The 13295-nt window shown below is 42.0% G+C and overlaps 1 protein-coding gene across 5 annotated transcripts in view; it reads left to right on the forward strand.

Moving 5' to 3' along the window:
* The first annotated feature begins 552 nt into the window (after positions 1-552).
* Positions 553-13295, forward strand: part of MAGI2 (membrane associated guanylate kinase, WW and PDZ domain containing 2) — a 764133-nt gene continuing 751390 nt past the window's right edge. For all 5 annotated transcript variants that reach the window (XM_075144530.1, XM_075144538.1, XM_075144553.1 and 2 more), the window contains exon 1: positions 553-905. In XM_075144530.1, the coding sequence (XP_075000631.1) occupies positions 605-905 (301 nt within the window). In that variant the 5' untranslated portion in view covers positions 553-604. The remainder of the gene's footprint in view (positions 906-13295) is intronic.

Genomic DNA, 13295 nt, shown 5'->3' on the forward strand with positions numbered 1-13295 from the left:
CGGGCTCCCCGCGCCACCTTGCCCCGGGCGCCCCCTCTCGGGCGGGGCCGGCGGCGGGAGCGGGGGGCCGGCGGCCGCCGCTCTCCCCGCGGGTGCTCCCCCCCCGCCCGGGCCGCTCTCCGCCTTCTGCCGGCCGTGCCAGGCAGCCTCTCTCTCGGCCTTCACTACCGGGTCAGGCGAGGCGGGAGCGGCGAGGCAGCGCCCGCCTCGCTCCGGCACCGACACCGACACCCCTCCTCCTCCTTCTCCTCCTCCTCCTCCCCCCGCCGCGGCCGTCCCCTCCCTCCTCCCCCCGTCCCTCCCCGCTGCCAGTTTCTCTACAACTAGTACATCCACGCACAGGCAGGGTCCCGGCCGCCGCGGCTGCCATGGATGTCAGCTAACGCCGGACGGAGAAGGCAGAGAGGCGCTCCCCACCCAGCTGCCAAGCCCCGCGGGGCCGCCGCGCCCTCCCTCCCGCCGGCCGGCAGCAGCGGCGGCCGCTCCCCGCCCGCCCCGCGCCTGCCCCGGAGGAGCCCGGCTGCCCCGGGGAGGGGGGAAGAGAGGGAGGGAGGGAGGAAGCACGGAGTACAGGGAGGGAGTCGGGCAGAGCATCCCCACGGCAATGTCCAAGGGCTTGAAGAAGAAAAGCCACTGGACGAGCCGAGTCCACGAGATCGTGATCGTGAGGAACCCGGAGGGGCAGCTGGGCTTCGAGCTGAAGGGGGGCGCCGAGAACGGGCAGTTCCCCTACCTGGGGGAGGTGAAGCCCGGCAAGGTGGCCTATGAGGGCGGCAGCAAGTTAGTGCCCGAGGAGCTCCTGCTGGAGGTGAACGAGACCCCGGTGGCCGGGCTCACCATCAGGGATGTGCTGGCCGTGATCAAGCACTGCAAGGACCCCATCCGGCTCAAGTGCGTCAAGCAAGGTAAGGCGGGGACGGGCCCCCCGCCCCGGCAGCCGGGGCAGGTCTGGGGGGAACGGGGGGGGAGCAACTTTGTTGCTGCAGTTTGACTTTCCCCCTCCCCGCCGGAGCCGCCCCCTCCCCGCCGGCGGGGGGAGGATGCGAGCGGCGCTGCGCCGTGCCCGCAGCCGGGCGAATTAAATGTGCGTCAGTGACAGCGCTTCGCCATGCCGCGGGAGGGGACGGGGGGGCGGCAGCGCCGCCGGGCAGCACCCCCCGCCCGCCGCCCGCCGCGCCCCGCCGGCACCGGCCGCCCCTCCGGCTGCCGCTGCCCTGGCGCTGCCGGTGGGGCCGGGGGAGCGGCCGGGAACGGCCGCGGAGCGGGGCTTGCCCTTGGCTTTGCTTCGCTGCGGGCGCCTTGGCTTGCGGGCAGGGGCTTGCTGCTGCGCGCCGGGTCCCTGGTGGCATTAGGGGCGGCTTTAGCATCTCTTAAGTGTCATTAGCGGAAAAGTCATTCATTTGATCCCTGGTGACAGCGATCGCCTAATCCTAGGGAAAGGGGAGCTCAGAAAAAGTGGGAGGGAGAGGCAGACAGAAACTTTCGGGAGAGAACGGTCTACTTTTGCCTCTCCTCCGTTTCTCTCCCTTATTTTTGAAGTACTGTAATAGGTTAATGCATTTCCAGGGAAGTCAATAGAGAAGAGACGCCGCAGATGCTGTTTACATGTTTGTTTCTGTCCTCTTTAAACTCTGCTGAGTTGGGCTATCTGCAGCGGAGCGCTTGTGAGGAGGTTTCTGCTACCCCAGCAGCATTTCTGAAGCACAGGAGCTGTGAGCTGCTCTGGGAACCGAGCCTGTAGGTGCCCCTTGGATGTGGATGGTGCAGCGGCCGTACGCGTATTGCTAAAGTACGCGTTTCAGCCGGGCAGTAAGCTCAGCCATTGAAAACTTGGGGATTTCTGCGGTGGGAAGATTGTAGATGCCGTACATCAGAGACGCTCGTGCTCTCTAACTATAGCCAGCAGCCTTTGCTCAGAGGACATACAGGAGAGTTCCTCTGACATTTGGTATGATTTTGTAATTCAACTTCCTCGTTGTAATTGGCTGTTTATTGTTTAAAATGTCATTTGTGGTACTTCTGAATGCTTGAAGGATATGCCAACTGTTAGTTTATCCAGACACGACAGAATCAGTAGAAAGAATTTGACTTTCACTCAGGCCTTCAGAACGTACTTTATGATATATTCAGTTATCTACGTAAGGTCAAACCTCTAAATAGAGATGTGATCTGGGATTTTTCTATTTGTCCTTTTGGGTAAGTTCTGCAATATGTTGTAGATCGTATCTTGATAGTCAGGCAATGCAGGGAGACACAATAGTTTATGTGATAAGTGAAGATTGGAAAGGAATATAATGGATTCTGTCTTGCAGTATAGTGTCATCTCTGGGCACCTGAACTTCAGGAAACCTGCTCTGTAGTTTTTCCTTTTTATTAATAATTCTATTGTGAGTGGTCTTACTGTGGCGGGATTCCAAAAGAAGCAGCAGTGGAAGTGTCAAGAAGATAAGGGTACATTGTCTGTTAAGTTATTTAAATTACTTTTTTTTTTTTGCAGAAATCCTATAGATGCTTTACAGTAATGCCAGTTTAAGGTTACGTTCATTTACTACGTGAAACGGTCTCTGTCCCACCTCTTCACTGTTTTTCTAGTATTTCTCTTTAAGTCAAAACAATGACCAGTGATTCATTAATGTGTGCGCCCTTAATAAAGATATGTCATACATGAATGGGGGACATTAGTCAGGCTTTTAGTCTGTGGATTACTGCAAGTTTCTTTAATGAGACATAGAGAATGAATTCTAAATTCCACCTAGTTTTTATATATATATCTCTGAGGAGTTTCACTTCAGTATGTTAACATACACGCTTTTGATGCGAGTCCTCAAAGCACTGGCCAGATGACTGCGTGTTTGGAAATGACAGTTCTGCATAGATTCTTGGACTGAGAGAGGCTTCCTGGCTGGAATGATCTTTCTTGTGCTCCAGCATCCTTTACTTCGCCAAAGGGAGAGGCCTTCTGAATCCAACTTCCTATTTTTAAAAAAAAGGTCAATGGTTTGTGTATTTTACCACCTGACTGCTCCCTCAGTGTAATTCAGACTAATCTCTGCACCCCTTGGTTGCAAAGCACAGACAGCAGGCATCTACGTTACTCACAGTAACAAATTACTATTCCCCAACAGGCCTTTGCAGCAGTGTGTAGGAGAGAAAAAGCTGGGCAATAAAATCTTCATATGTTTTTGTAACTTTTGTTCTCCTTTTAATTATAAAACACCTTTAGTGTGCTGGAACAAGGTTAATGACTCCATTATCATTGTTTCCGCATAATTTATCAATGATATCTCTGTAAATTAGAATAGCGTGACCTTGAATGCACCATGTGACTGTAGCTGCTTCTTCAGTGCTGCTTAGGAATGAAGTCGGAGAGAGAAATGTGGAGGTAGGGCATGACTATTTATAATGTGATGCTTAAGAGACTGTGAGTATTTCTCTTGTTTGAAAGTTTTGATAATTTAGCTGTGAAAATTCACTTGTAGATGAAATCAGGGAATGGCTAATTCAGTTTACAGGAATTAACTTAGCTGTTTCGAAGTACGGAAAATAAAAGTGCTTTCATGATTTTTCATTACGTTGTATTTGATTGAACACTCCCCCTCTTCAAAATAATGAAATACTTCATCTTTTATCACATTACGAGGTGAAATACTTCTTTAAAACAAGTCCAATGGAATATTGCTGTTTTACGTGAGCTGAACATCTTGAGCTAAAAATACTAACTTAGAAGTAACAATCATATAATGTAGGAGTTGCTGTATATCATCAGGAGGAGTAAACATCATGAGAAACTAATGAGCACTTGCACGATATGATGCGACATAGAACTCTCCTAAGTATGACACCCAATAAATAAGGTTTTAATGCAGGAAATTATTGCCTGGTTTTGCGTCGCGAGAAAAGATTGTAAGAACCATTATTGTTATTATTTTTTAATCCTAATTGTAAGAGTTCGCAGAGAAGTATTCCTTGGAGACTATTTCCTGTTTGTTTTTTTCTGTTAGTTTTTTTTGTGAGCCACTTATTGTGCTACTGCTGGCAGAATCACAGAGATTCTCTTAAAACACATGGAGTGAAATCCTGGCCCAGATGAAGTCAATGGCAAAGCTGTCCTTGACATCAAATAAAGGAGGCAGGATTTCCTCTGTAAAGTCCTGCGCTTTTTTGAATATATACCCTTTCAATGGGAGAATTTTGTACAGCAGTCAAATCAGTCAGGTATATTTGCAAATGTTACACATTCTGACCTTCTACTCACGCTGGTGAAGAGAAGAGCCTTGCTGTTTCTGAAAAACATACTTCTGAATTTCAAATGTGATTGTTTTTACATGTGGAACATTTTAGATTAAGTACTGTCTTCTTCCCACAGATGCACAGATGCGTAGTTGTAAAAGTAGCAATGTGTTAAGGAGAGGCATCCTAATTTGGATAAGTAATCACACGGGGAAGAGTCATGTGAGGAGCAATGTTGTCTCCAGTTCCACTCTCTGTTCATCACTGCTGTCTCAGATCCACAGTATCTTTCTCCAGTAATTCCCATCAGTAGGCGACACAGGTCTATTATGTGCACAGACTCCCATACAGCTTTGGTTTTAGTTTGAAGGGTTGTAGGACCTTCAAAAAAGATCCTGGTTTATGCAGGACAACTGTCTTGCCCACTCAGTTGTACTGCTAAACCAGGATCTTTATTCTTTGCATAGAGTTATAAACTTCCACAGATGCACTCAGCATGATCCCAACGAACAGTCTGAAAACAGGAGCACTGCAGCAGATTTTGACTTGGAGCTGCTGTCTGACACATCTCTTCCTCAAGAAAAATGGTTTGGACATACTAAGTGACCAGGTGATCTGACTAACCGAGCACTTTAATTTAAGTTTAGAAGTATTCAGTTGTATGACCATATGAAACTAGTAGTTGAACTGAATAACATTGATACTTTATATTTACACTTTCTAATGTCTCTGATTTGACTCTAAATTGTCAGACTTTAAGCTTCAACCCATAATGCTTTAGCTCCTTATGCGAAAAGGCATTTAGTACTCATAATGTGAGCAGGGACTTAAAACCAGTTTTACTTTCTCAGTCTAATCATTTACTTAGAAGTAATTATACGCTAAGATGTTTTGCTGACTATAGATGGACTTGGGCATATTTGCAAGTGCTTTCCCAATCAGGAGAAGATTTGCACCCTCTTTAGGATGGATACAAGAGTGGCCGCGTCTGGGCAGACTGCAGGTCCGCATCCTCCACATCCTATTTCTGGTAGTGGTGACAGCGGTTTCCCAGTGAAGAGTAAAGGGACAGGACAGTACTGTCCCAGCACCCAATGATTTGTGGCTCAGGGATTTAGTAGCCTTGTAGCGTGGTTTGGTTTTTTTTTCCTTAATGAGTTCATCCATGAGTTTTGCAATTAAAACCTGCCTTGCAGTTAACTTTTTGTTTTCTTTAAAAGTCTGTGACAAGCCTTTCCGCAGAGAAGTACAGGAATGTTTTGGTTTTCTAAAGTTTTGCCCCGCACATGTAAATACCATGTCAGCTGGTTAAAATGTTACTATTTTCCTACCGACTTTTTCATACACATTTTCCTATGTATAGTTATGTTTTTAAGACATTTCTTTGCTTATTTAAATTCATCAATAATTCTCTTCTATGTTCATTAAAATGCTCTGTGCATACAGATTGTCTTTTTGTGTTTTTTCTTCCTGAGGTTCAATATATACTCTCTTCCAAGATGTGAATGTTGGATAAAATTTTCTTCACTAATATAAAGAACAATATTTTACAATAGAAAGCTGCATGATTTTCCCAAATAAAAAAAATTCACAAGTGTCTTGCAAAAACCAAACCCAAAAAACTATGAAAACCTGCATGGTTACACTGCTGGTACATAATGCAAGGATATTCTTTGAAAATAAACTGTACTTCTCCTACTCCTTTTTCCTAACTTGGGCTCCTTAGGATTTTACTAACTCTAGAAATTAAATTCAGAGTTCTCTTTTTACCATTACTTTATGTCATTCTTATGCTTGTCCATCTTAATTTAAAGACCATTGAAGCTGACTTCAGACTCATGTAGCTGGTGATTTATTCTTCAGCTCCTCCAGAGAGACTGTGATGTTTCACGTCAGGAAGCCTGTGTGTTCACTGGCAGTAGAATTATATTCATCAGTCTTTTTCCTTCTCTGAGAATTACAAACATGTTGTTAAAGGATGGGGCCATGACTTTGTTAGTGCATCATTTCCTTGAAGAAATGAAATAATTGAGAGTGCTCGGCTTAGTTCTGTTGAGTCACATATGGTAAAGTTCATGTCACACTAATACTTGTCCATCTGTTGATGCTGTTGACATCAAAGGAAAGTACTGGTATGAGGGGGTAAAATTGCATCTGACTTATTTTATGCATCCTATAACCTCACCTGCATTAATTCAGCATTTCATGAAAGATATGGATTCTGAGTTTTTGCTTTCAGTGTTCGTGATCTTCTCCTTGCTCCTTATAGATGAGGAGCTCCCTTCATGACATGAAAGAGTTGATAAATTATTCATCCACATTTTTTGTATACAAGAAGTGGTGTATACATGGAAAAAGGGCTCCTTCAGAAGGGATTTATGTGAGGAGGTGGTCCTAACTGTGATTTAGAAAGGGTGATGGAAAGTGCTGCAGCAGTTGTAGAAGCAGATGTTTCTTGTTCTTCTCTTCCTCATAGTGGTATAAACAAATAAAAAAAAAGGGAAACTTTTTCTGCTGGAGAGCATCAAGGCAAGGGTTGAAGAACATAGTGCTATTGCTTGACTGTGTTAACATTCTGGAAGTAATTTTTTTTCTTCCATACATATAATATGTGTTTATAAATATATGAGTATACATATACATCTCTAATTTTTTTTTTTTTTGAGAGCTATGGGTAGGACTTTTTATCTGTAGGTAGAAAATGTATAAGACTTTGTGTAGTATTGCTACACAATAATATAATATATAATGATGTTTATGGGCCACAGTACTAATGTAGAATGTTTTTCATACAAGTTTTGATGCATATATATATGATAGTTACAATGAACCCGTTCACTCTGGTGGCCAAGCAATGTGCAGTGTGGCACAGTATTCTGCAGTAGGAAATAAAATGATCATAAACTTTGAAATAAGATTGACTAGATGCCTACCCAAGTAGGTGCAGTCTATAGTGCAGAGTTTGAAGGTATTAATTTCAGTAGCAAAGTGCCTATCTTTGGTTTTTGTTGCTGAATGTCATTGCAATGCTGGCCTTAACTGAATTTTCTAAAATCACAGGGGCTGTGATCCCAACAGTATCTCTTCAGCACACCTAATTTATTACAAATCAGCTTTCTTTCAACCTCGTGGAAATCTACCCAGTGAGAAGGTGCAATAGTCTTGCTGGCCATTTGTGTAGCTTTCTCACTGTAGGCTGAAGCTACCACAGTGGAAAGTGGAATAGCAGACAGAAGCAAGAGAAAAGGAAGAGAGTGAAGGGCTTTAACAAAAAGGAACTTTATCTAGCATTCCTAAACTGGACAAAAATTCTCATTGGTAATTCATAATCTCTAAAACAGTACTTATGGTTTGAATTTTTTTTTAACATTAGCCTAAAAAGTCTCATTTATTCAAACATCCTATCCATACAAGAAGCTTAGTTGACAGAATGCTGTTGTTTGTTTATATCTGCCATATATTTACCCTTTTTACAGTGTGTAAATGAACCACAAATGCATTATTTCTGAATTCTCAGTCAGCACATGCAGATTGCTGGGATCCAGACAGCTTAATCAAAAGGTATGTTGCTGTCAACACAGCACTTCCAGGTGTCTTCTCATTCATTTATAGGTTATGATTGGTAATATATGAATAATGCTGTTTCACTCTGCTTATCAGACGTTTCTCCTGGATGTCTTTGATTATTTTCAGAATGCATGAACTCAAGACGAAGCAAAGTAAGACAAGGAACAAAATGGAGAAAGTAAAATGTGGGAGAGAAGGTCCCAGGAAAAAAAAATCAGAGATTATTAAACTAAAATATTATTGGTTTTAGAAATCACATGTTCTGTCATATTCAAGAGAGACTGTACAGCCCTGAGGAGATTCTCCAGCACAGGGAAAATCAGCACAAGGAACGTGCATTTCCTAGGTCTGTCTTAGTTCGTCAAAATATGTTGAAATCTCATGCTGGGCTAAAGCTGGCCCTCTAAAATACCCACAATTGACTCATTCCAATGAAAAAATTGTATTCTTTCTTTTTTAGCTGGTATCACGAGTTGTTCTTAATGCATCTGTGTTTCTGTCCCAAGTTCTCACCAAAGTAGGGTGAAACAATGGTGCCCCCTGAGAAATGGGGGAGAAACACATATTTGTGTTGGATGACACAAATTTGTGTAGGATAACTTCCGTATGTGTGTGAAAATGGAGATTTACCAGGTAGTGTTTAGTTGCCATCATGCCAGAACTGCATGCCAGGTCCCTTGCTGCTGAGGTGGCACCTTGACCTCCCTGGCTCACTCTGCATCCTCCTTCTCTGGAACCAAAACGGTTGTGGTGTCACTGACCTTCAGAAGTAGTGCTGGCCCACAAACACTAAGTAACTTCGCCTTTCTTTTCAGACCTCCGACCTTGGGAAGCAAGGGTTACAGTTCAGGTGTTCAAGACCATGTGAAAATGGAAGAAAAAACCAAGCATGGATGTGTTTTATGGTTTGCAGACAAACCAGAGTGTCTACGTCCCCTACCAGAAAAAATCCGTAGGTGAAATAATGCCTGCTTACATTTCTATATCACATTTTTCTGATTCTTTTGAATCATCCTTGGTTCAGATCAGTGTACTTCAAGGAGCTCCCCCATATACCTTTTCTTTCTTACAAACCATGGAGCCCTACCTGCCACCAATGTCCTTCTTTCTTGCCTGCTCCCACAGCTTTTTTGCTATTGAAGCATCTTTGTTCAGGGCCTCCTGTGTCCCTGGAATTCACCTTGACCCTTTCAAGTAGTGCCTCTTTCAGGTCTGGCAGTAGCACCAACTAGTTTGTTCTGCCAGTAAGATATTTCTATCCTCTATGCTCAAATTTACTTCAGCAAGCATGCAGAAACTTGTTTTGACCCAGAATTGTGGCATTCCATGATTCCAGATCATTCCTGTTCTGATGGGAGCAAGCCTGGTATAACAATCTCCCATTGTCCCTGGTCTGGGAGATACGTGACACAGCCTTGACAACATATGGTAGTCTCTATAGCCAGTGATGGCAGTAATTTCATTGAATTATCCAAAATTATTAAATTGTTCACAGAGTCCCCAGATTATCACACTGGGGGCCAGGGTTTTCCTTTGGAAGTCTGTTAGGTCGGACATTGATGACAAAATTGAGATCACTCACTATCTGCAGAGTAATAGCGAGTTTATTTGTTTGTTTTTAAAAAGTCAGGATAAAAGAAACACTGTGTCCTCAGTATGCAGAAGAAAAAGAAAAAAACCAGAAATAGATTTTATAGATATGAGTAGTGCTGATAGATTCGCCATGAATAGCAGAACAACTGGAAAATAATAGTAGTAATATAACGAGCAAAATTTTCTACACTGTATACTAGCAAGTAAATTGTGTAGTTGTGTTAATGTAACATTAGTATTCCAGAGTGGAAATCCTTCCTGGAAACAGGTACAAGTCGTCTTTTATTACGTACCTATTTAATCTTCGTATCTTTGTATCTCACATTTTCCTTGTGTTTGTCAAAATGAAATGTGGACTATTTTTTATTAAATTGCACATTTTATGTTTGGGGTTTTTTTTAATAAAAAAAATTCTTCCAGCTTTGTTTCCTTCATGGCAATCATGAATTAACCTGCATATTTCTGATAAAATATATCCGTTTTATAAAGCCACACCTAACTTGTGCTACAGAAGCTGAAAGAGACCAAAATTAGGGCATCAGTCTCATTCCAGGACATCTGTTTCACACGTAGGTTCTTACAACACACACATTTTTTGTTTGCTTGATTTTAAACTCAGATTGAAAACTGAGGAAAGGTCTTTTTTGTAACCCGTATGAGTGATACTGAATAGTTTCTAATGTGTTAATTCACATGGCTGGTTCTTTAACTAGTATTAAATGAAATGGCTGTGTTAGTTTCTGTTATTTCCTTACTAAGTCCTTCTGTGTGCTAAATCTGCATTAATAAATGTCACGTAAGCCTCTCTTATGCTTCCAAAATGGTATGTTAGTATAAACAAGGATTAATCCCATTATATTTTAATTCTCTGTCCTTGTGTTTTTATAAGAACAGCATTTTATGTTTCCAAGTATTGCAGAGTCCTGTTGCAAACTTAATAAGCTGATAGGGCACCTATGTGCTCCCATCATTGAAGTGCAAACCTTGTGGAGTGGGAAAGGTGGCAGCTGCTTAACTCTCGTAGCAGATTGGGGCAGGAGGTGAACACCTCTTCAGTTTAAACTATGATGGGCTTCGCTTAGATAAAGCGCAATTACCCCCCAAATGTCTTGCATAGCCACTACAATATTCTTTGTAAAACTCTGCTTGAAGCTGAGTTCTGCTGAGATGCCTACTCTGCACTTGACAGTATTAGGTGGTGTGCTGTGTTCATTATATTTACAGTAATTGTTTTTGCTGGTATTTGTTTTCTCTTTCTTTGTGGGTTTGTTAGACCTGCCTGTTGTCTCATGCACAAAGTTTGAAACCTTTTGGTGAGAGGAATTGCCTTTTTGTATATAACGACTAGCATGACAATTTCAAGTTGGGAGTCTCTAGTTTCTATGGTAATGTAAGTCAGTATTCATGTTGAATCCGGAGTTAGCCATAATGACTTTCTTGGTAATAGTCATTGGAAGTATTCTGTATCATTTTAACATAGGATCTGTAACTCAAATTGACAATATTTCAGTCTTGGTGATAGAAGCTGTAAAGTGCACAAAAGTTGAGCAATATGATTTAAGAGAAAATACCCAGTTATGACTAATGTGGAGCTTCTACTAGTGGTAGCACTGGTCTGTTGTCTCACGGTCTTTCCATTACAGCTAGTGCTAGCGCAGTCTATTCAAAAACCTTAGCTATACTGTATACAGAGCATAAATTTCCTGAACAATTTCGTTTTTCTTTTTATCTGCTCCATTTACTTGTAGAAGAACATTTTCCCCCCTGTAAACTTCTAGAAGAATTACTGGAATTTCTGATAAGCCACTAAAAAGAGCGTTTTCAACACTCAGTCTATTTGGTCATTTTCCAGTAAAAATAGCATAAAAGATTTCAGGAAAAGAATGCATCACAGCACTGGAGGTTTTGTTGAAAAATCAGTAAAATCAAGATGTTGGGATTTCTTAATTAAAAGTCAGTAATTAAAATATTAATTTAAAGGTCTTCTGGATTCATATTTATGTTGTGTTTTTATGTTATGTGCCTGTGGTACTTGTGTACTGAAATACTCTTCAGAACAGCTGAACTCATAAAATTTAAAAATCTCTCCTTTAAATATGTGTGAAATATTGTAGGGGTTTGTGTACAGTTAATCTGACTTAAGTATAACACCTGCTTTGCCTGGGGATTCATTTCCGTGTATGTGTTTTAAGGGTAATAAAATTAATGTTTCCGAATGTAAAAGTTGGAGAAACTGAAGGGTTTTTTTTGCATACCTGAGAAAGCACCTCCTGCGTGTGAACAGAGCGGTATCAGTGTCTCTTAGGAAATGAGGCAGATCCAATTGGGATCAAACAGTGTTCTTCCAGGTTGATACTAAGTAGATTTCTAGGAAGGAGTAAGCAAGTTTCTTAGCAAATGCTGTAGGACCTGGTTGCAGTGAGCTGCAGAATTCCTCCCTCCGTATCTGCACGTTGTTGGCCAGCTAGTGAGGAGGATGCTGCTGGGAAAGAGATTTGCAGCTGAGACATTAAAACAGAGGTCTTCGCATGTATCCCTCTAGACACTAATATTACTTTTGTTATTAAACCATCTGAATGGCTTCCAGATTCTAAAAATCCTTTACAAAAAGAGCTTATTCAGACTCCCCCACCAGGGAGTTGAGTGTCCTCCCCAGCCTCAGTGAATCCCCAGTGGGGAGGGAAGCTGGGACGGCGTAAAACTTCCTCGCATCTTTGGTCTCCTGATCTAGGCTATGAGATGCTGTTCTTGAAAGGTCTTGGGAAATTGCTGAGTTTCACAATCGTAGTGATTATATTTTCATTGTATGTGCTGTCTTTTAACGTTATTTAAAGTCTGTCTAGCTTTTTAGAAAGAAAGGATTTACGTAAATACGTATGGTTTACCAATAGAACTGGCACTCTATTTCTCCAATGCAATTGCTTAGTTTTTTCTTTTTATTATTTAAAAAATTAATCTCTTAAAACATGGATGTTATTATTAGTGTATCAAGACAACTGAAATCAGATCCCATGGAGACAGGAACTACAAGCTGGCAGTGAGAAACAGCCACTGCCCCAAAGGGTTTATAAAGGCTAATTAGACACAGCGGATAGGTAGGAAGAGACAGAACCGCACGGTGGGGAAATGACTTGCCAAAAATCTCGGATCAATCAATAACAGAGTGAAGAACCCTGAAATGTAATTTAAAGTCTATGCAAGCAGTACTGCCTCCAAGTAAAGGCACACAAACTGCAAAAAAAACCCCTCTCTTGTTCAAGGAGGATTTCTATTGATTGTTTGAGTAAAATACTTTTGTAGGTATTTATTTGAAATTCCATGACAAATCCTGTGTAAAGCAGAAGCTTTGTCAATAACAAAGACACACAAGCGTGCAAGGGTCTGTACAGAGGAGAGAGTGTAGTGGAGTGTTGTCTCCTAAAATAAAATGCTTTTGAGAAATATATTGGAAGTAGTAAGGTGTAGGAAACCAAAGTAATATACATTTATATGTTTTAATGAAATATTTATGTTTGTTTGCAGCACTAGTTGGACATGTAGGTACATCAACCACACCATATGATACATTTACTAAAATTTTTCTGGCCTGTTAAAGCCTGACGAGTGGCAAATTATAAGTAATTCATGTGGGTTTTTCTGGGGTGTGCGGTTTTTTTCCCCTTTTCTTTTTGTTTTAAAAAACTTCTCATTTGTTTTGGAAATATGAGGAGTCCTAAAAAATGTTAGCACAGGCAAAGTTTGGTTTGCCAAGCAACACGTACAAAATACTAATTAAAAACCCGGTGGGAACCTCTCACTTTTCACAATGCTGGGGGGCTTCAGATCAGCTTCGGTGGATGGTGGCATCTTTCAGAGCCCTGATGTTGCCATCTTTTGACCCAGATTGGGTGGGGTTATTGGCAGAA

The sequence above is a fragment of the Calonectris borealis genome, chromosome 1 (assembly GCF_964195595.1).
Source record: "Calonectris borealis chromosome 1, bCalBor7.hap1.2, whole genome shotgun sequence".
NCBI lineage: Eukaryota > Metazoa > Chordata > Aves > Procellariiformes > Procellariidae > Calonectris > Calonectris borealis.